Source organism: Tyto alba, unplaced genomic scaffold (genome assembly GCF_018691265.1).
Source record: "Tyto alba isolate M040663 unplaced genomic scaffold, T.alba_DEE_v4.0 Super-Scaffold_7, whole genome shotgun sequence".
NCBI lineage: Eukaryota > Metazoa > Chordata > Aves > Strigiformes > Tytonidae > Tyto > Tyto alba.
Genome location: NW_024881328.1, coordinates 17290528 through 17313296, shown reverse-complemented (window position 1 = coordinate 17313296; position 22769 = coordinate 17290528). Strand labels below are relative to the sequence as shown.

The 22769-nt window shown below is 51.0% G+C and overlaps 1 protein-coding gene across 2 annotated transcripts in view; it reads right to left on the bottom strand.

Moving 5' to 3' along the window:
- Positions 1-5040: 5040 nt before the first annotated feature.
- IGFBP2 (insulin like growth factor binding protein 2) overlaps positions 5041-22769 on the bottom strand; it is a 64399-nt gene continuing 46670 nt past the window's right edge. For both annotated transcript variants that reach the window (XM_033003894.2, XM_033003896.2), the window contains exons 2-4: positions 11402-11625; positions 9738-9878; positions 5041-7466 (exon numbers count right to left, since the gene is read on the bottom strand). In XM_033003894.2, the coding sequence (XP_032859785.2) occupies positions 7299-7466; positions 9738-9878; positions 11402-11625 (533 nt within the window). In that variant the 3' untranslated portion in view covers positions 5041-7298. The remainder of the gene's footprint in view (positions 7467-9737; positions 9879-11401; positions 11626-22769) is intronic.

The window sequence follows — 22769 nt, the reverse complement described above, 5'->3', positions numbered from 1 at the left end:
TGTTTGTTTGTTTGTTTTGTTGTTTGATTTCCCAAAACTTGAAAGCCTTTGGCTGCAGAGAAAGGAGACGTGCCGCTGGGGCGGGATGGGAGCAGGCAGAGGGACAGCAGCTCCCCATGGACTTTGCCTTTAGGGGCTAACGCTTTTTGCATCACTAGGGTCAGCTCACGGGGCCCAGTGGCGGTCTCATGATGTGGCCATCATGGTGACACTGGGAGGGGGACACAGGGTGGGTCCCCAACCTCTCCCTGCAAAGCAAGTCACACAGCCACGGCCCTGGGAGCTCAGAGCACCAAAATCTGTCCCACACAGCCTCCCTCCCCGCTGCACATCCAGCACCGGGATGGCACTGCCTGTCCTGTCATCACCAACCTGGCGGGGGGGAAGAGGAGGATGCAAGGACGGGGCTGAACCACCCTCACACCCCCTTCCCCCCAAGCTGCCTTGGTCGCAGGACAGGGCACCGAGAGAACCCCCGGCCACCCGCTCCCTTGAGCATCCCTGGCAGGACGAGGCTGTTTGCAGGCTGCACTAATATTTAGGACCGGGGTTGGAGCCTGGGTCAGGCTGGGGGAAAAAGCAGATTCAGTCGGACCCCCTCCCCCAGGGGTGGCAGTGACGAGGTGTTCCTGTTCTCAGCGCCCAGTGGCACCCCTTTGCATTTGGGGTGAGAAAATTCAAAGGACAGATTTGGGATCTGGGAGGGCTGGGTGAGCGACGGGAGGGGGTTGAGGCATATGGGGAAGTGCTGGCAATTTGTGCATCAGGGGGAGGCGTGAGGCTGGGGGGTCTCCAGCCATGGTGTCTGCACGGAGCCCGCGCTGGTACCCGGGATGCTGGCTCGGAAGGAGAGGACAAGGATGGCGCAGGGGTCAGGACAGCCCTTCCACCACATCCCCCCGGGGAGCGGCGCTTGGCGGCTGGGCTACCCCTTGTCTGTACTGTAGTGGACTTCGAAAACCACTAGTACAAGAGCATTTTGCACTATTTCTCTGCTCTCTCTCCCCCCCTTCTCTTTTTTCTCCCCCTTCCCCATGAAAACTCTTTTTTTTTGTTGTTGGGGTGTTTTGTTTTTTTTTCTGTTGTTGTTGATTTTTTTTTTTTTTCCCGAACGGAGCATTGTATATTTAACAACCGACAGTTCACCTCGCTTCCAGACCGCTGTCCTGGCGCTGGCTAGGAGCCCTGCCTACTGTGCCCCCCTCCCCAGCCCCGCCAGCCCCCTGCCACTGCCACTGGGACAGACGTCACTGCGCACGTTACCCACCGTTGTAACACAGTTGTTAAAACACACCAGATTCCGAGTTTCCTGCCTGGTTTTTATCTTTAAGCAATACTCACTACACATTTTACGGTAGCTTTTTATAGCTTTACATACATACGGTAGCTCTGTTTTGTTTTGTTTTTGTTGTGGTTTTTTTTTTTTTTTCCAGTAAACAAGAAATACTCATAATCTTACTGGTGGGGAAAAAAAAAAAAGCAGTTTGTGAAAAACTGACAATGGAAGAAGAGCTTAATGCTCTGTTTAGCATTTTGTACTTAAAAAAAAAATCTCACATTTTATTAAAAAGTGAAGATTGCTGTATACTATTTATTCAACTTATAATTTATGTTACTCTTTGATCTTTGTCTTTTCTCATGACAAAGCATTTATTTAATAAAGTTATGCATTCAGTTAGCTTGTGCCTGACCCTCGTGGAGTGTCTGTGCCAGTGAGCTGCTCCCACCCTGAGCACCCCCCGGCCAGCCACACTGTGCCCCCGCGGGGCTCAGCCAGACCCATAGGGGTGCTGGGGGAGGTACAGGGCACGGGGTGACATAGTGGCAATGGTTTAGGAGAGGTTTTAATGCCAGAGCAATATGGTAAGGCAGTGGTAAAATTGCAAGTTTGAGTTTAGAGCACCATTAAAGCAGAGCTGCCTATTTTTTTTTTCAGAAATTTCTTTGCGTGGATGTGGCAGTGGGGAATGGTAATCATGTTCAGCCAGGTTATGGGGAGAGGGGGCCTGGCTGCTGGTGACACTGAGCCCCCAGCTGCTATCCCAAACAGCCCCACAGTTTTGGATCAGATACGTTTGAGCTTCAGCCAGATCTGGGCCGCAGGGAGATTTGCCCCAGTGTGCAGAAGTAGCCTTGTGCCAGCCTTGGGCAGCCCAGCCAAACTGCGGTTTTCAGACAGCTCATGGGGGCCCTTCTTGCTGCTCCACGTTCCCCCCCCCCAGATGCTGCACCCAGCCTCTGCCTCCCCCCACCCACCCAGCACCCTTCATGCTCCCACACAGCCCCTCATCTCCCATCTCCTGTGCCCTCCATCTGCCCCGCGTACCAGCGTCACCCCATGCGCCCAGAGCAGGGTGGGACACACAAACATCTTTGGCCCCCACTGGGGACCGTGATAAAACCTAACACCCCCGCACACACCCCCCCCCCCCCCCCCCCCCCAGCATTTTCTTCACACCACCCGGAGCTGGCTCAGCCACCTGCTCCCCGGTGGCTTTCTCACCCCATAGCACAGATGGGGCCTAACCTGCCACTCCGGGGGGGTGTGGGGTGGGGGGGTGTGGGGTGGGGTGTCTGCACCCCGCTGCCCGCCCATACACCCCACGGCCGCCCCCCGGGCACCCCATAGTGCAGGGGCCGCACGGTGCCACAGCCGCCACCAGGCGGCGCTGTTTGCGCTGCCTGCGCCATCTGCGCTGCCTACGCTAGCGGCTCTAGCTGCGCTACTTGCGCTAGCTGCGCTGCCTGCGCAGCGGGGCAGGGCGGCATTGCTGCTGCGCTCAGCCGCACAGGCACTGAAAATGGGCTTTCCGCCCCAAAAGTTAGGGGCTTTTTTCCCCACCCACTACCACCCCACACCTCACCCCCTCCTCAGCTAGTGGGTTAGTAAATCACAGTCCTACACACGAGCTATATGCATGTATATAGATAGCTATAGCTGTACGTAGATAGTCGCACAGTCTTACACTAATTATAGCCTTTATATTAAATATTGTTTGTATTATACTAGTGCGTAATTTTGATGCTATACTAAAACTGTAGTTTGCCAGCATAGATAGTTTTGTGTGTGTACACCAGAGCTGCCAGGGTTTCGGCTAGTATCCTACGTGCAGCAGGCCAGGTCCCAATGCCTGACTGCACACCCAATTACCCAGAGCTTGGAAGGCACAAAGCTGGCCCAGCTGAAACCTCACAGCCAGGATCCAAGCTGTGACACCCATAAAACACATGCACACACACATACACAGCCTTCAAGACCATGTTGCAACCCTGGGGAAACCTAACAAGAAGCTTTTTGCTCCCCCTTGCCTTACTGCTGTCCCTCCGCCCCAGCTGCAAGCTCCCTTTGCTCCCCTGAGGCCTCCTGTTCCCCTCCAGCCCTTGAACTGAAGACTGGCCCCAGGCATGGCTGGGCTCTGGGCTCGGGTACCTCTGCCACCCCCATCCCTCCCTGGGCAGCACCTGGCTTGGAGCACCCTCATGCTCTTGGCATCCAACCCCCCCCCCCCAGCCCCGCCATCTCCTGAGCCATTTTCAGCTCCCCTCAGGGGCACAGAACAGGATGGTACTGTTAACCTTGCTCCTTTTCCCATGTGCTCCAGCCCACATCCCACCCCAGCATCCTGCCTGTCCCCCTCACTTCCCCTCACCCTGTCCCTTGCAGCCCCATACGCTCGCTGCCTCCTGCCCCCAGACATTTTACATTTTCCCGGTGCTCCCTGCCACTGCCCAGCCCCCTCCGTATGCATCGGTCCCACTCAACATGCTAGCATGGAGTAGTAAAAAACAGCTGGGGAAGGAAGCAGCCCAGTGGTTTTGCCTTCCCTGGGGGAGGCCAAAGGGAAACCCCAGCCACCTGCATGCAGGCTGTCAGGACCACACTGGGCCTCTCCTTCAATGCTGCAATTTTAATTGAATGCATCAGGGGGGAGGTTATTATTATTGTTATTCTTTGCCTCCCTGTGGTGCCCCAACCACTGAGCTGTGCCATCATGCTCCCTTAGGCAGCACCTCTCACCCTGAGATAAGGTGCAGGACCTTCAAGAGACCAGTCTCCATGGTCCCATGAGTGGGGCAGCTCAGCCAAGCCTCGATCCCACAGTACAGCCCAGGCTTGCCTGCACCTTCCCAGCAGCCCTTTCTGGGCAAAGACTTCACACAGAAACACTAAGAGTGCCTTTTTGGCTAGCTCAAATTTTGCCCTCCTTAAGCAAGCAAAGGGGAGAGCCCTTGGTGTGTCCCCCATGGAGGGCTTCTCCCTGCAGTGCCCCGCTCAGACAAATAACTCTTTTGCACTGGATGAAGAGGAGACCAAAACCACAGTTTGCTGCTTAAAGAAGCCTGGATGATTCATGGAGAACAGGTCCATCTGCTGGCTAATAAACAGCACCGTTAGATGCATCTGCGAACTCAAGAAGCCCCTAAAATATCAAGGTTGGGAAGCTGGAAAGAGCAGAGCTCCCTTCTCATTATAGCCTTTGCCCGAGCATCTGCCAAGGTCCCCAAAGTCCCTGCGCTGGGCAAGAGGGACCTTCCCTTGCAAAGCTGCTGCCCCGTGCAAGGAGCAGGAAACCCCCATGCTCCCACGCAGCCTCTCAGCAGCTCAGGGAGCCTCATGAGCATCACGCCGGACAGGGCAGCCACACTGCCATCCTCTCTGCCCAGGAAAGTAGGACACAACCACCCTTTTCCACCAGATCTAGCTGCTGTCAGGCAGGGAGATGGTCACCGCACACGTGCTGGCCAGACACCAACTTGAGAGGACTGAAGGCCAGGGTTGTGTTTAGCAGACTCATGAGGTACCACAAGTGAAGCAGGGACATAGCAGGCCAGCGGATGAGCAACACCAGTTCCTCCCCTCTCATACAGCTGGGTCCAGTAATGATGACAGGCCCAACTCCCACTGACACTTGTTGGGCCTGGTGTTTACAACACCCTGTAAACAAAAGCTGAACAAGCCCAAGTTTGGGTGTGATGCATCAGACAAGGAAACATCCTATGAACAAAGGGGAGTGGGGAGGGGGGAAGATGAGAGTTCTCTGGCATCCCATTTAATTTATTCCAACTTTATGTAGCTCAGCTTTTCCAAAAGAGAAAAACACAAAAGAAAACTTCCTCATTCCTAAACAAAAATACAAACTGCAGATGAGAGCCAGCATGTGCAAGGTTTACATGAAAAAGCAGAACACCCTTGGATGTTAACAGAAAACAGGTAGTATCATTTTTACAGTTACTTGGCTTTGCATGCAGGTGTGTTTTCTTTCTCTCTTGTGTGCTCTCACTCCCTCCCATACACATCCATGTGCACACACCCCCCACCCCTGACTTTCCAAATGGGATCCTTTCCTCATCTCCTCCACTACCACATCCAAACCCCTGCAAAGTCACGAGGTGCTTAATTTGCAGAGTCCACCTGTGCCCTTCACACTCGGGATCTGAAATATAGGGCCAAGAAGGGGGGGAAAAAGCAACAAACCCCAGCACTCCCCTTCCTCTAGAGCCTATTGGGCTTTTTGCTTTTCCTTCTCCAGATCAAAGTCCCCAAATGAGGAGGTATCAGCAGTGGGGACCCCAATATGGTGTTCCTCCAGCACCGTTTGGTGTTTCTCTGGTGTGCTGGCAGGCACCAGCATCTGGTCTCATCCCTGCGGGTCAGGGTCATGGTGAGGTAGCTTTGCTGCTTGGCCCCCACCATGCAGGCACAGGGTGCTCCCAGGCAGTACTGGCACCAGCCAGAAACTCCCTTCCTCCACCCTATTCAGCCTAACCCCACAGGGGACCTGGGATCTGGAGGCTGTCTGCTACTCAGAAGCATTTGCCAGAAATTGGGAGATGCTTTATTTCCCAGCCCCCTGCCTTGATTTCATTTAAGGAAAGCTTGAGACTTTTACTGTAAGGAGAGGATTTTTGCAACTGCTCTGCAAATAGTATCCACATTAAAAAGGAAAAAAAAAAAAAAAAGGGAAGAAAATAATAAAATCTCCTTGCTTAGGCGACGGGGAAGTTATTTATTCTCAGCATTGGTGTGTTCTGTACAGAAAGAAATCAACAGGTGAAATAATAGCAGAGACATATCTCTCCTTTGAGCGGCATGTCCAGTGCAAATCCTCTCAGAGTGCCTGGAATTGCTTGGATTTAATCTATACAAATGTGTATGTGGGCAGAGGGGTACGTGTGTGTCAGGGCCTTTACAAAGCAAGATATATACTGTCATTTACTTACAAAAAAAAAAGACAGAAAAAGTGTGTGCTGAATAGCAGATGCTCACTCCAGTCCCAAGCGAAAATGGAGGGACAAGGGCAGCTGCTTGGGAGTGCAGGTTTTAGATGGGTTTTTTCCTATCTAGAAACAAAGAAAGAATGAATGGGGGAGAGAGAAAGACACTCCCTGCCTTGTTATCCTAAATCTACACAGGCATCCTTCCACCCAGCCCCAGCAAGTTCATTTTAGCTCCCTCTGCATAAGCTGATCCTAAGAAATACTGGGCAATAGCCCCTCAACCCCCCTGGAAAACCCAGCATTTAGCTTCGCCGTCACCCAAAGGCCCTGTCCTCCCGGACCAGCAGCTGGAGCTGGGTCCCTGTGGGGCTGGCTGTGCCCCAGCGCCAGGAAGGGGAGCACCCAGGGGTGTTTGGGGAGGGGGGGTGGGGGGGTGGTAGACCTGTCTCATCCTTAGCCCTTTCCCTCACTGATGCCTCACTGGGGGATGCATCCCAACCACGCTGGCATCTTCCAGCTGGGAAGCCGGAGTCTTCCCTCCTTCCCTCCCTCCCACACCGCATCCCATGCCAGGACCGACGGCTGGGCTGGGGCGCAGGGGACCGGCAGGATGCAAGAGGCAGGCGACACAGTATTTACAGTCTTTGGTCTCGGGGAAGGGAGGGAAAGAGGGGGAAAGGCTGGGGTTTTTCCTTTGTTTTTTTGTCCCACTCCCACCCATGGCGAGGGGCTTTTGTCCCCTGGGAGGTGTTGGGAGCACACAGCAGTCTGTGCTAGAGGGTGTGTGAAGATGTCGCGAAGCAGCAGGGAGGGCAGGGCCATGGGGTAAGGATCAAAAAAGACCGGTTCTCTGGCTTACGTTGGGTGAGACTATAGGAAAGCAGTCCCTTCTCCTTGCAACCCCCCCACTGCCCTTCCCCTCCTGTTATCCCTCCCCAGGGGGGCAGCAGGGGAAGGAGGGCAGCACGCAGGACCCAACCCCAGTCTCTTCCAGAGCCTAGAGAGACACGCTGAAACCCATGTAAAATCCAGCACTGGGGCCACGGCGAGCCGCCTCCAGCGAGCAGGATCACATCCGTCTACTGGCTCCGCAGGGCATGTGCTCCCCGGTCCTCCTGCTCATGGGCTGTGTAGAAGAGGTGGCACTCAGGGTCCCCACGGATGGTGGGTGCACCCTGGATCACCTTCCCGTGGATGGGGTCCACGCACCAGCACTCGCCACGCTGCCCATTCACCGACATCTTGCACTGCATGGAGAAGGACAGGGCAGGCATCAGCTGAAGAAATAGGGGAACAAAATCCTTTTCCCAGCCCCACCAGACCAAAGCCCGAACACAGGAAGAGCTGAGGTTTCTCCAGCAATTTGGCACTAGTTTGGATTTAGGCAAGATTCAGGGATGCTGCACTCAGACAGCCCAGGGTCTGTGCTGCACCAGCACGACTGCTCCAGCAGTCCAAGCTGAGGAGGGCTGGACATCTTCCCCCAGGGGCTGTGCCAGCAACCAAGAGGCCAATTTTAATGAACCACAAGGACAACTGTTCCCGAGATGCATCATGCTCTGTCACCTGTGGATGAAAGCATCCACCGAGTCAAAAATCCCTGGTCAAAGGGGGATGAAACAGACTGACAGAGGAGCCGTGTAAGTTGCTTCTCACCTGCAAATTGAGCTACATAAACTGAAGCATGAGAGCCAGGCCCCCACGGCCAGATACAAACATTTTTCCAGTGTTTCCCTCTCTCCCAGAATAGAGATAGGGATAATGGTGCCCAGACTCTGCCCCACCCAGCCTGCTCTGGTTACAGAGAAGTTTCTTGCCCTAATGGTTATCATCCACCTCTTGCCCTGGAAGAGCTGCAGGCACTTTGAACCTGATGCTCATCCCTCCACTCCCAGCAGATACATCTCTGTACAGGGTGGTGGTTACTCCAGCAGGCCAGCCTCTACGTGCACTCTGTAAATCTGAATTCAAGCCATTTTCTGCAGCTGGACTGAGGTCAAAATACAGCCTTGTTCATGGGAATAAAAATCAAGGAAAGAGAGGAAGAAAAAGCCTCCTCAGCAGGAGAGTGCACCCAGGCGCCCTCCACCCAAGCACCGGCCACAGGTGGGAGCAACTGGGAATGCTTTTCTTGGCATCCACATTCCAGCAAATGAAAAGGAGCTGATGCTCAGCTCTGGAAACACAAATGGAGAGAAATGGGTATCACTTCTCATTTGCCTTATTTGCCCTTAACTAGGGCAGGATAGAGGGGCAAAGAGAAAGCAATTTTTGTCCCCTTTCTTTTTCTGTACCCATGACCAGTGTGCACCCTTTAGTGCAGGCTGACTTGTTTCCCAAGCACAAGGAGCAACAGAGACTGTCTTGTCTTTTATAGCACACAATGCATCACTGCATTGCCCAGGCTTGTTCCCCAGACATGGCTCATCTCCTTATGGGGAATTTGCCAGCTCTGCTCCATCCACTCCTTCCAAGTGTGCTCATGCCGGGGGATCCAGCCAGCCCATGGGGCTCTTCAGGGGGAGGCAGAGGGTGAGGGTCCAGGCAGGACAGGGAAGAGAGAAGGGATGGAAGTGGATTATCTCAGAGCATCCTACTTATTTTAATGCCTTTTTTTTTTTTTCTTTTTAAATGCTCCTGATCTGGGGGTAGAAGTAGCCCTGAGGAAAAGGGTTAGCCACAAAAACAGCAGGTTTTATGGGGTCCCTTCCAAAGGCTCAGTTACACAGTTATAAGGCGTGCTCATACGCAGGTATTATTCACACGTGGCTCCTAGTGAACCCTGGACAAGCTGGTGTTTTGCTGCCCAAGAGGTTCTTCCTGGCATTTTTATCCCCATGCCTCAGCTGCTGACACCTGCTGGTTTTGCATGAATGAAGCCAAGAAACCAGGATTCAGACACACATTAAGTCATCTGAGTCCTTTTGGGTCCCATAAATACTTTCAGAAGCATGTTGCACCCCAACCCCCATCGCACCTGGAAGGAATCCCTCCTGGAGCTGTGGGACTAGCCTCGATTTGTGGAGGAAAACCAGTAAAGCGTGCTAGAAACCTTCCTGACCCCAGGAGAAGTGCTTTCTGCTTTGTCTGCAAGACTGGCCAGCATTCAGCCCTGCTCTGCTTTTCCACTGTAATGGGGCCCAGCCAGGATAAGACCTGACTCAAAGCACATGAAAATAGACCTGGACAAATAAGCAGCTCTCATGGGGAAGAAGGGGCTCTGAACTAAGCAAATTCTCCATCTCTGGGCTGCCTGCAGCCACGTGTGGATGTGGGTCTCACATCTCCACTTGCTAGCCCATGGCTGCAGATGCACCTGGGTGTCCCTAAATCTGTCTGTGCCACGTGTGGTATTTGCTGTTTAACTCCACACCTCACGCTGTGTGCGCGACATCAGCCCAGCCACGAGCTGCATGTGTCCTCCGTGGCGGCACATGGTGGGGACGTGGGCCAAGCCAAGGGCTGCTGCCAGGGGTGCAGCCAGCCCTGGGGCTCTGTCCTTCCCCCCCCACACTTACCTGTTTGAGATTGTACAAGCCATGCTTGTCACAGTTGGGGATGTGGAGGGAGTAGAGGTGCTCCAGGGGACCTCGCTCATCCGGCAGCCGCATAGTGGAGATACGTTCCAAGACCTGATCCAGCTCCTGCTGACAAGGTGTCTGAAAAGAGCCCAGAAAGCAGAAAACAAAAACAAAAAAAAAAAAAATCAGGGCAATGGGACCATTCAATGTTGACACTCTGGGCGACAGAAGCACCAGTAGGGAGGGACACCTGTGTGCACCTCCTCATGAGACAGGTTTGCCACGGGGTCCTGCTGCTGACTTCACCTGCAGGCACCCAAAACCACGGTGCTGCACATGCCGATGTGTGGAGATCCACACAGGGACACGCGCATATCTCTCCTGTGTGCCATGTGCCTCACATGGCCAAGAGCCAACATGACACCAGGTCACAGGCCCTGGAGACACAGAGGAGAAGAAAGCTCAGAGATGCTCCCATGGGTCCCACTGGTAGTGACAAGTGATGTGAAGCAGGACTAATCCAGACAGACCAGGAGGGTTTTCATGAGCACAGCCCAGATCCCACACCTGTGATGCAGTTTTGGCCCAGAAGTGCAACTCAAAGCATGTGAGACCCCGTGGGAATCGAGGCAAGCCCCAGGAATGAGAGCACCCCTAAAACCAGCCCCTGGAGGCATCCCTCTTGCTCCACAGCAGCCCCAAGCCAGGTCTCCCAGACAAGGCAGTATGGTTGAATTATGCCTGGTGTGAGCTGGAGTGAGTCTGCATCCCTCTGGTTTTGCAGTTGCTGTTTTGTTTTGTTTTGTTTTTTTTTTAACCCAAAGGAGCAACAGCAGTGTGGAAGCTCTCTAAGTTGACAATGCCTGCACCTTGTTTTGGACCTCTACCTTGCCTGCTCCTTGGAGGGGATGAGGGCTCTCTTTTAAAGCCCCCCTTCCATCCCTGCACTTCCCAGATATAAATACCCTACATGTTTATAGAGATGTGTATTATGGACCTTTTGGGGTGGCTTTCCATCCCCATCCCATCTAGTTGCTTTGACCAAGGTGCCCACTAGAGGGAAACCACGGCCAAGGACTGGAGGGCAGTCACACAGGGACAGGGAAGAAGGGGACGGGAAGGACTCTGGGCCCTCTCCCTGCTATGTGACAGCCCCACAACCCATCCTCGGGGGCTCTGGGTCCTCCCCCACTCAACCAGGACTGGGGCTGCCCTGCAGCAGGCAGGCAGCACCCCCAAATCCCCTTGGGCCATCTCTGGCACTTGCTTAGGGAAAAAGGGTGTGAGAAAGCCAGTCCGCAGGCAAAGTGCACGCTCGCACCCCTGCAGAGGTAGGTGTTGAGCCAGCGGGACCCCCCCCTTCCCCAGCTCTGCTGTCAGGAGGTGAAGCTGCAATGAAAATAACACCTCCTCACCAGCACATCAAAGTTCATCAGATGGTGTGTTGGGGCTCAGCTTCAGGCCAAAACAAACGTTTGCTTTTCCTTTTTTTTTTTTTTTTTTTTTTTTTTTCTCTCACCCTCTCCCCCCTTTTTTTCTTTTTTCTTTTTTTTGTCTTAAAACAGTTTATTGCAAATGTCACTAGGGCTTTTGCGTTCAGCATTTCCCTGGAAAGCCCACAGCTGCCTCCGTTAGCTCCCCACACCTTCCTGCCCTCTCACCCTGCCCGTTGACAGCCGCGACTTCTTTGAGTCCTCATGGTTGTGATGGGGCTTGCCGACTTTGCCCATCTGCCGCTGCTGCTCGTTCACCTTCTCCCTCATAACTGCCAGCTCCTTCATGCCCGTCTTCATGGGCTTCCTCCCACTGGCTCCGCTCAGGATCCCTGTGGTGCCATCCACATGGTTCTCTGCAAGGATGCTCTCAGACCGGTCATCACCATTATCTGCAGGAGGCAGGGCAGACAAGGAAAGGGTCAAGCTCAGCCAGTCACTCTCTCACGTGTTCATCCCATCCTGGATCACTTTCAAGCATGGCCAGTTACCAAACCATAAAATCTTTGCATGCAAAAATTTTAAATTGCATTAGCCCTTTCATCTGGAAGGTGAGAATAGATCCTTTCATTCTGGAGTTATTACCACACTAAAAGACAGTTTAGAGAGCAGGGGAAATAGCTGCTGGAGAAGTTCTTTCTGGTTTTTCTTTGACCTTCTAAATTACTTCCTGAAGAATGTAATTTTCCCATCAGAAGTCCAGTTGAGTTAGGGATGCCAAGTGTACTTCGGCTCCAAAACTTAAAACCACAGTGATTAGTAACAATACCTTGAGTCCATCTATCATCCCCCAGAGTATCTCCAGGAATACTTACTCAGTATTAATGTGCTAAAATAAATTCTCAGGCCTGCTTTCAAAAATACCTTGCCTCTGTTTTATGGCCACCCTAATTTCCCTTGGAGATCCTGCCATTTCAGTGATCATCCTTGCCGTATCGTCTTTCACATCGTTTGTCATACAGTGCATTACTCATTTAGCTTCTACCTACTTCTGCATTTGGCCACTTTTGCTGACCATGGAACAGCCCCACGTGTCCTGGGCCCAACTCAGCCACTGCTGCAAGCCACAAGACCCCCAGCTAATTCAGCCATTTCAAAATCAGTTAGCAGAAATCTGAGGATAAACACTGGCCTTTTTCTGTCTCCTCCACTCCCTGTTTTACACATTTTCCCAGTTCACTGGGTGCCATTTCCGAGGGCAATCCTTGTCAAAGTAGGACACAGGTCACAATGCTGCAGACACCAGTCCCTCTGGACTTTGCAGTGGCAATGAAGACAGATCTCAATTTCTCCTGCTTTCTCCAGAAGTCCAGAAAGTGATAGCTGACCCCTCCTTGGTGCCTAGTCTGATCTGGCTGAACAAGCATGTCTAACACTGCAGCTGGATTTAATGTTGAAGCTGGCCCTGCTTTAAGCATGGGGTTGGACCAAGACCTCCAGAGGTCATTTCCAGCCCAAATTATGATTCAACCCATGCACACACATCACCTCTTACCACAATAACCCAAGCTAAGTACATCTCTGTATACAGGAGCTCTTCAGCAGCTCCACAGGTCCCACACCAGTGACAGACCAGGCCATTTTGGTCCTACAGTGGTGACAAACATGAAGTGTCTTTTAGCATATGCCAAGAAAGAACAGTAGCACCCAGCCTCCCATCAGTAACATTCTCCCCGTCACCTCCAAGTTCAGCTTTCTCAGTTCCAGCACTCTGGAACTCAGGCACTTACATAGAAGTAAAGAAATCACATCAAACTGTGCACAATGGAGGGCAAGCAGTACTTTAACTCATATAGCAATGCTTAATTTATGGATCACTCCTGCTTCTTGGAAGACGAGCACTTACAGATTTTAACATTTCCCCTTTTTCAGAAGCTGGATTGTGATGTTTTGTCAGGGCATAGATCTACTGTCATGACAGAGAGTGAAAAATCATAATAGCAAGTATTTTATTTCTGCCACAGCTTTCCAAGCTCTCTTTCAGGTGTTGCAACCCTAGGCTCACACAGGAGAAACTTCAAGAAGAGTTTTGTCTGAACTTACTCGGCAAATGTGCGGCTGCCTGCAGACTGATGGCAAAAGAATGGCGTGAGTGGGCTGGATCAAAGAGCCACCCCAGCTCAGCAAGCCGTCCACAAGAGACCATCAGCAGCTGCTTGGGGACACATGTCAGGACCATTCCCAATCTGTGCTGCAGACCAGCAGTAAAAGCACTTTCATGGCTGCAGACTGGAGCTGACCCACAGGATTTAAAAGCCACCAAGAGACTCATCCCACATTGGATTTGTCCAACATCCTTTTGAACTTCCTCACCATTTTGGCCTCAGATCTCCCAATACTGAGATCGTCCCACTTCCCAGAAATACAAAATGCGTTTGGTCTGCAGGGTTTTAGCTGCTTAGGTAGCAACTGAAAAGCAAACACGGGGCAAACCAATCTGGCAAAGTCCATGACTTTCCTCAATACTTGTTCCAGATGAGAATTAGGACCAGGTTTGATAGCCAGATGGGCGAGCTCAAAGTCTGGGCTGCTGCCTGGCAATTGCCATCTGGCCATCCTCCTAGGAACCGGACAAGGAATATTTTGAGCAGGAACCTTCTGTTTATACACCAGTCTCCCCGTTAATTAGAAACACATAGTGAGAAGAAAGAAGGCCATGAGGCCGCCCCTCAGACTGAATCAGATGAAAAAGCACTGTGCAAGAGACGGGCAAGGCTGCCCAGGCTCTGATCCTCAATGAGCTGTTTAGGAGGGTTTTAGACTTCCAACATCTTTTGTGCTCCTCTCCTTGGTGTCCCACCAAACTGTCAACAGCATAACAAGCACAGCATCTCAGACATGTTGCAGTCCCCTGCTTCATTCAGAAAACTGATGGCACAAACTGACGGAAAAGCAGCAAACTGTAAGCAGTGCCTTCCCCCATCGATTCTTGATCCTTCCTGCCTCCAACTAAAATATATAGACATCTGCCCAAATAAGCACTGCACTAGTAAATGAAGGCGAGCTGGTAAGCCTCTTGTCAGCTGATTCATTCACAAAACCTGCTTCTGATAATATTTTTGCTCATTTTTCTCACTTTCCAATGCTAACAAATGTCAGCCCAAAGAAAACCACTGATGGGAGCAGAGTGTGCAAGACCATGTGCATGAACACACCCAGGGACAAGAGAGATTAGTCTTGGCTCCCTGGGCACCACCACAGGAGCAGGCCTGGAGCAGAGGCCAGGAGGGTCTAGCTGTTATCAGCTGCAAGATCTCCTCTCCAAGGCCAAGCCAGACATGGTGAACCATACCTTCACCTTGCTGCCAAGCTGGACTGATCCACCTGGGGCTGATGCCAGAGCCCCATCACAGCTTTTCCCTCTCCTAAATCTGCTGCTGCTCTTAGGAGGAGCTCTCCTGACCTGGGGTTCAGAAGGATGGCTCAATCACTGGGGAAGGGAGACAGGACAGAAAAGGTTGGCCCCATGTGCAAAGCACCGGTGCTTCCTTCACAGACGAGCTGCTTGCATAGGAGGAGGCTAAGCATGATGTGTGATGGACCACATTTCGAAGAGCAAATGGGCTGGGTAGCGACGACAAGACTGGAGACATCAAGACTCAAGGTCAGGAGAACACAGATCATGCTGTGAGCCAAACAATGCCTTTTACAGCCAGATAATGCTTTTTAATGCTGCCCAAAAGAAGTGAGTTGTGCATGCTTGCTTATGACTATCCATGAACCAATTAAGCCACCCACCAACCCTACCGGCATGGGATGGGCAAGTATGCAATTGCCTCAGATACACAACCCTAATCTGTTTGTCATCCTGGCAGACACGCTTTCGCTGACCAATTTCAATTCACACTAAATATATCTGTAAAGGGAATGGTGCCGAACTCCAAAACAATCATGTTTTATAGTTCTTCCATTTTCCTATGGCATGTGGAAAACATCTCCTGTGCTATTTTGGATCAAAAGGTAGAGAGCTTTATGCAGGGTGGGACAAGTGTGGCAGGAATCAAAGCAGATAGCTGAAGTTCTCCTGAACACTGATGTGGAGCCCATGAAACACCTCTCTCCATGCCAAGAAAATGATTTTTTTATGGCCTTTTTCAAAGAAAATTCCCATTGGCTTCAGTGGGGCGAGGACTTGGCTGAAGTGAAAGCATGTTCAAATGGCCATCAGCTAACGTCTGTAAGGAGCTGCAGTCTCGCCAACATTTTCAAAAGCGGCTACCAATTTTTGGGAATCTGGTTTGAGACCTCTAGGCACCTCCGCTGAGACAGCTGAGAAACAGAGGGGCTTAAAAACAACCTGCCACTTCCAGAGCTACAAGAATTAAAAAGCACCACGCAAAAAAAGGCAGCTGCCTGAAGTTAAAAATACATCTTTATCCCTTTGAAGAGCCCTGAAGCATATCTGGGCTGCAGGACAGGATTGAGCCAGTAGCACTCACTTAGCATGAGAGGGCCAGCCTGTATCACGGGGAGCACACACCATGCCAAGGATGGCAGCCGCCCTCTCCGGTGCTGCTCTCTCCCTGCACTTGCTTTCCTTCCACGACAGCTTGCCCAGAGGGTTTCACATGCATTTGCTTATCTGCCCACAGTGTTTGCATAGTGTTTAAGTGCTGATTAAGGGCCCAGACCCACAGAAAGTTTCACCCAAGTGGCCTTCAACACCATGCCTGGAGCCCTGCTAGTCTCAGGTCCTGGCTGTGTCCCAGGCTGGATGGGGCACACATCTCCCTCCCGCAGCAGTCTTTCTGAAGACATGAAAGCACTTTACCATCCATTAGTTACCCTGGAGTGAAAGGTGTTCATCAGTAAAAAACAAAGGCATGGAAAAATTTGAGCGCGTTGCCCAGAGCCACACAGGGAATCGATGGGCAAACCCAGCTGCCTGCACTCCTGCCCTGGCACCGCACCGTGCACAGGAGCGAGCACACTTGGGGCTGCAGGAATGAAGCATCCAGAGAGTGCTTTTTCACATACTGAACAGTGTTGTCTGTCTCATCTAGACTGGTTTGTTTTTTTTTAGTTCCTCCAACACTTTTAGCTTCTTGTGGCCACAAATTCTACCATTTCAGAATAATTTAAGTGCCTGTTCTGGGTTTTGCTTGCCACTTGTTATTTTAAGGAGCAGAGCTGTCTGTCCCAGGCTGCCAGGAACCCATCACTTGTCCTCCACAGCCTCAGAGCAGACAAGGCCTTTAAATCTGACCTTTAACATGCACAACAGCCATGGTCGGAGAATTACTTGCAGGAAGGTAAAGAAGGAGCAGACAAACCCCTACCGCAGCCCCAGTGACCTCTGCCTCATCAGTCTGCAAAGTATTTCTGGGAGAGCCCTGGGCAAAGGTTCCTGTGCAATAGCTCTAGTGTGGGTGTTGTTGACCTGGAGCTCGGATACCTCAGAAATCGTTTGCCAGCAGGGATTACACCGACATTGCAATTTCCTCGCAGCAGGAGCTGCCAAGAACAAAGTCCCCCCGGGCCCTCTGGCCCATCCTACCCCAAAAAGGACCCAGGGTTTGCTGGTTACCCCAGCCAAACTACAAAGCGCTGCGCCACAGCACAGCATCAGTCAGCGCTCAGCTGGCAGCAGACAGAAACACAGGGGCACTGGTACATGGTCTGGCCTCAGGTGTAATCAAGCCAGGCTGGATGCAGCTCTCCAGAGGCAGATGAAACCAAAGCAGCTGCTCAAGCTTCACTCTTCACCTTGCACAAAAAAACAAGTGTGACTGGGAAATGTCAGACAGGGAGCATGAGCACTGGGCCATGTAGGAGAGGGGGCAATGGAAGAAGGGATGCAGAAGGGATGTAGAACAGAGAAGTCCCCCTGCTCCAGGACAGTATCTCTCACAAAGGCTAAACATGGATGCTCAGAGGAGGAGCAGAAGAAAGGACACAATTACAGAGCAATCCCTCCTCAGCTCTCCTCCGGGCAATCAGCAGTTCAGGAGCCAAAGGTTGCATCTAAATTGAATTTAATAGCCACTGACAGGCTTAACTGGAGAGAAGTCATGCATGGTCCCTTTCTGGATTCAACTACAGGGATCCCCCTGCATACCTCCTCCTGGTCCCCTCTCCCCAGCCAGCAGCCTGTTCTACTTAGCCTCATCCAGTTCTGCACAGATGCTTGAACACTTGATTTGATTGCAGAGGACACACAGCCAGCATTCCTGGGCAGCCCAGGGGTGTCTGTGCCACCCAGCTTTTGCAAAGACTGGCAGGAAGGAGGGTCTCCCAAACCTCCCAGAACTGTGGGCTCCCATGAGACACAGAGATGGAGATCAGCTCGAAGCATCTCTCCATCTGCCAAGGAGCTCCTCAGGGCAGGTTCCTGGGATCTTCTGCCTGCCTGCACTCCCCAGCATTATTTCACCACACCAACTTGCTTCAGTGAGGCAACTGTACACCAGAGCCAGAAAATTCCTACATTGGTCTCCAAGAGCTTGTTTTACCTCTGTGATAAGCTGTCCACAAAGCACTCTAAGATCCCCTGGGGCTGAGAGCCCTGGGGCTCTGCAAACACCCTTTATTTTTGCCGTGAGATCTTTTCAGCCCATCTCTAACAGCAGGGAGGGCAGGACTAGGGAGGGAACTGCATGTTCTGGCCAGGGGTTGCTTAGCAAGCTCCTCTCCCTGCCCTGAGCGGCTGGCACGGAGGGGTGATCCAAGGGGCACCCAGTGCCTTCCTTTGGCTTGGACATCCTGCAGGAAATGCTTTATGGCCCTCCAAAATGCTGGAGACTGACTGCACAGCACAGATTTCAGCAGCCTCCTTTACGCACTTTTCTGTGCCCATTCCCGATGGCTGGAGATAGCAACTTTCCCTCCTCCATCCACCTGGGCCCAGAGCCAGAGAAAAAACCTCTTGCCCACTGTACAGTGCCCTGTAGTGCACCTGTGCCCCATTGCACAGAAATTCCTCTGGCACTGGGGAGAAAGCACAGAAGTGATACCGAAATGGAGCTGATATCAGATGACAGAAGAGGGACTGAGATGTCCCTTTCCCTGGGTTTTACTTCAAAAGTAATCTTTTTTTTTTTTTTTTTTTTTTTAATCATGTTTGTAGACTGGTTTCCCAAGGATACAGGACTTGGGCAATAACATAGCCTGCCTCTATGTGTTTCTGCATGTGCATGTGTTTGCATGACTGCCTGTCTCCCTTATTAGTCCTCCTCCCCCTCCATCTCCCAATATATCTACAAACACGTCAGCAAATGCCAGCTACATCTCAAACAGGAACACAATTCTCAAAAATAGTAAGTTTCCACCATTTCATGGAAATGTGCAGCGAGGCTGAAGAGAGATAAATAGCAGGGTTTATTTTGTTAGCTTTCTTTCCAAACGATTTGACTGACGCGCCGTGTAGCACATCACCAGCCCACTCTGTGTGGACCCAGCAGAGCACAAACCACCACTGGGGAAGGTCTGCTCCAGCCCTCCTCCTGCCAACAGCAAGCCTGCAAGTGTTGTTTGCAACATCCTGTTCCCTCCTGCACCAGCCCTTCACTCCGCGCCAAGAAGGATAAGGGAAAATGCCGTTCAGGTCCTTCAAAAACACAGGGGAACACTTCAAGTCCCCTCATTTACCCAACTTCCACTTGCAATCCTGCTTTTTTTCTTTTGCCCACCTCTTCCCCCAAGTGTGGGGCTGCTGAGCATCCCAACATGCACCTACAGCAGAAGCTCTCTGGACTCACCTGAAAGCTGAGGCTGAAGAGTCAGAGAGCCTCGTCTTGTGGCTGATAACAGTGGTTTTGCACATGTGCTTAACTTCAACACATGTGAAGGCAGCTCGCTGAGGGGAAAAACCTTACCATGTTTGCAAGGTTTTGCTCAGTGAGGCTCTCCAAGCTCCTTGCCACCATAAAAGCATTCCCCCTTGTTAGTGAACCATATCTCACAGCCCTTTCAACACACTTCTCCTATTAGCCCTCCGCAAAGCTGCAACCTTCCCAGCAGAACCAAATGAATTAACTTGAAAACACTTCCAAGCTTAAATTAATTGCACTGCAGCTTCCCAATTTGACCTTGACCCCATCTGTAAAATCCCCAGAGTAGCTGCTACTGAGTCATTAGGGGCTTCTGCCTGAATGAAATGAGCAGTTAAACTTACCAGGCCACATCTCTGCTATACTTCCTCAGTCACTCACATGCATCCGTGTGGTCTTTGGTGCCCCAGCCACCCCAAAAAGCCTGCACTGACTTTTACTATAAGCTCAGCTCCTAAATCCTCAGTTCCTATGAATCCCCAGAATGAAACTAGACTGCCATGTTTGAATTACCTTTATTTCTCCCGTTTGTTTTAGGAAACACAGGCTCATCTCTGACCCCCAGTCCAATCCCATCGGGGCTTTTGCATCCCACAGTCCAGACCACGCAAGCACAGAAGAGCTTTCCATACCGTGGCCTCCATGTTAATAATTATCTAGATGATCTCTGTTGGGCATTGGGATGCTGCACCTCTTTCCTGCAGGAGAGCCAGAGGCTAGCAGAGTTACAGAGGCTGTGAATCTTAACAAGGCTGATTCTCAGGTACAACACTCTGCAGCCCACCAGAAAGGGTTGATGGAGGACTGATGATCTGATGGACACACAATCACAAATAAGAAACTCTCCTCCCAATTCACACAATACATTTCTGCCTCCCTCACACATTTTTGGAAAAAGTATAAAACCTGTTCAGACACTTCTCCTATTTTAAAATTACTACCTTTCTAGGTGCAGGCAGTGACAAGCAAACACCAAGTTAGCTGGAAACAGACTGTCAAAAATCAACTGAAACCTGCACCAAGGAAGGATGTGCTGCTGAGGGAAGTGCTCACATCTGTCCATCAGCGTCTTCAAACCGACATAATGTGTCTCTTGGCTAGGGTGCTTTAAACAAATACAAGATATCTTGCTCCAAGGAGAGGTGGCTGAGGGAAGTTTTATGGTCATTATCATATGAGAGGCTAGGGGAGATAGTCCAGGGGTTGGTTTCTTGCAATGCCTTCTGCCCATTCTGGCTCCTCAAGGATGGCTTAGCTCACCAGAAAGATGTTCTCTGGCTCTGGAAGCCCAACTGTGCCCTTTGGTGCCTGCTCACAATCCCCATCAAGATCAGCAGCTGGTGGGGAAGCAGCTCTGGACAGGGCACGACCAGAGAAGCCTACCTATGGCAGAGTATTTTTGCACATCTTCCAGGAAGGCTGCGTTCAGAGCAGCCAGAAGTCTGACCTTCTGCCCTGACTAAAGGTGGAAAAGCTTCAAAACCAGGAGGAGAAAAAAAAAAAAAAAAAAAAAAAAAAAAAGTAAAGCAAAAAAGACTTAAAACCCCCAAAAGGTCAGAGCAGTGCCCCACCCTGCCTGCAAGAGCAGTCTCCTGCCTATCTCTGGTATCGCTCCACTCCCTTCTCAGCCACATTGGCTTCTCCAGTTATTAAGACTATTGCATGCAAATGGAATGAACTTCGGTGATTTGTATTACTAGTTTTTAAATAACATCTTACTTTTCCACAGTCAATTTTCCAGACGGCAGCTCAGTCCAGGGCTCCCCTCACCACCCACCCAAATCTCACTGCACATTTCCTCAAAGTCTGCCTTTTTCAAAACACGCTATTATTATGGTAATTCCTTCCTATGTTCTCCCTGGAAACCCTGCCAGAACCCAATGGCAATTACCACCAGCATCACCTCGAGGTCTGCTGGACCTACTGTCCCTGTGCAGCCCCCTAGCCAAGCACCAGCCCTCAAAGCCTACATCTGCTTTTTCCCCACCTCGGAACCTGCATTCCCCAGGGACAAAGCACAAGTGCCTCCAAATACAATTCAGAGCACTGAATTGTAGGTGGAAAGAGGCGGTATCTGCTGTAATTTAGTTGAGAGTCTCTTCTGCCCACCAGCATCTCCCAGCAGCCTCCAGCACTCACAGACATTATCCTTCCCCCCTCGTGGGGGCTGTTACCAAGTTGCCATATCCCACATTTAAGCCCCGAGTTGAGCGGTTCACAGACTGTGATTTTTCTCTTATTTGATATTCAAGCTGAACAAGACTGCAATTGTTTCAGGTTATGTCAAAACACCTTGTTCATCTGTTCTTGAGGCAATATTTCACTCAGTTTTGCAGTCACTTTGCTGGATTTAACCCTTGTTTTATCCTTCTCCCACATTGGGGCAGTGCTGAATTTGAACCCTTATAGTAGCGTGCATCATGAGAAGGGATTGAACCTGGTCTTGCATGTGAATTTATTACGCACATTTACTGTTTATCTTACTATGTGCGTTTACTGAAATAAGGCAACTACCACTCTCTAGGCATGAAGTCTTTATTGATACAAACTGCTATTGAAATAAACAGGAATTTTGCCAAAAGTCAGACTTGGGGATTTGTGCCGCTGCTGAATGACATGCATACACATGCAGTAACACCACGAAGGGAAAGGACTCACGGAAAAGTTACCAGAAGTGAACAATTTACTGCAGATCAACTGATCTGTAATAACTTTGTGACATACGACAACCTTGAACATGCAAATAAGGCAAGTTACCTTTATGGTCCTTCAGTGACTTCCAGCTTCCAGAGCCTACAGCACGGCCAGATCAATGTCACTTGGCCTTCTGAAGGGGAAGCTTCCTCCCACATAGGTAGGAGGGAAGCAGTGCAAGGCAGCCTGCTGCTTCGCTCTGCTGTCATTGCTTTGGTCTCTTGCCTTTACAGAAAAAGGGGCTGGATCTCATTTTGTTTGCAAACGACTCTGTATTTTAGGCCACCCATGAAGTTGCCCAAGCTCCAACCTCAGGAGTATGCAGACTCCCACTGAGCAAAAGGCAGGAAGAGAGAGTCATAAAAATGTGGTAGAGGAAGGAGGAAAAGAAAGGGGAACATCAGTCAGCTGCATTCCCAAGGAGGAGGGAGGTACTGCAAAGCTTAAAAAACAGACCACCACAAAACACAGTGATGGAGACAGATGTGATAAGCCAGTTGAACCACTGAAAGGGAAGCTCAGATGTGCAACAGTCGGCTTTCCACTCAATCAGCTCCAGAAGGCATTTCACGTACATCCAGCCAGAACACCCAGCACCAAGTGCCCTGATGTGTTTGCTGTGCGCCTGATCTACACAGCACCCCTTTCCTGGTGGGAGGATCTGGCTACCACCTAAAGGCTTGGAAGATAACCAGGCTTGCAGCAAAGAGCCCTTTAAAGGGGGGAGCTGCTGGTATGTGGTGATGGAGTGGTCCCCAGGTTAGAGCAAACCACCCATGTCTGTGTTAACAAGCCAAATAGTTAAAACATTTTGCTGCTTCAAGAAAATACCAGGGAATGCCCTGGATTCAAGGATTGGCATTTGCATGGAATTCATCCCAAAACGCTGGACAGCTTCAGCTGGCTTGTGGCATACTGATGCTGAAGTCCCCTCCAAATCAACCCTGTCCATGGTCTAAGACTGGCCCAGGTGAGCCTCCTCCAGCCAAAACCCAGCTGGCAGCTCTGCAGCAAGTATCACTCATGCCTTATGTTGCAGGTATCATACAGCATGTGAATATCAGGCTTTACCT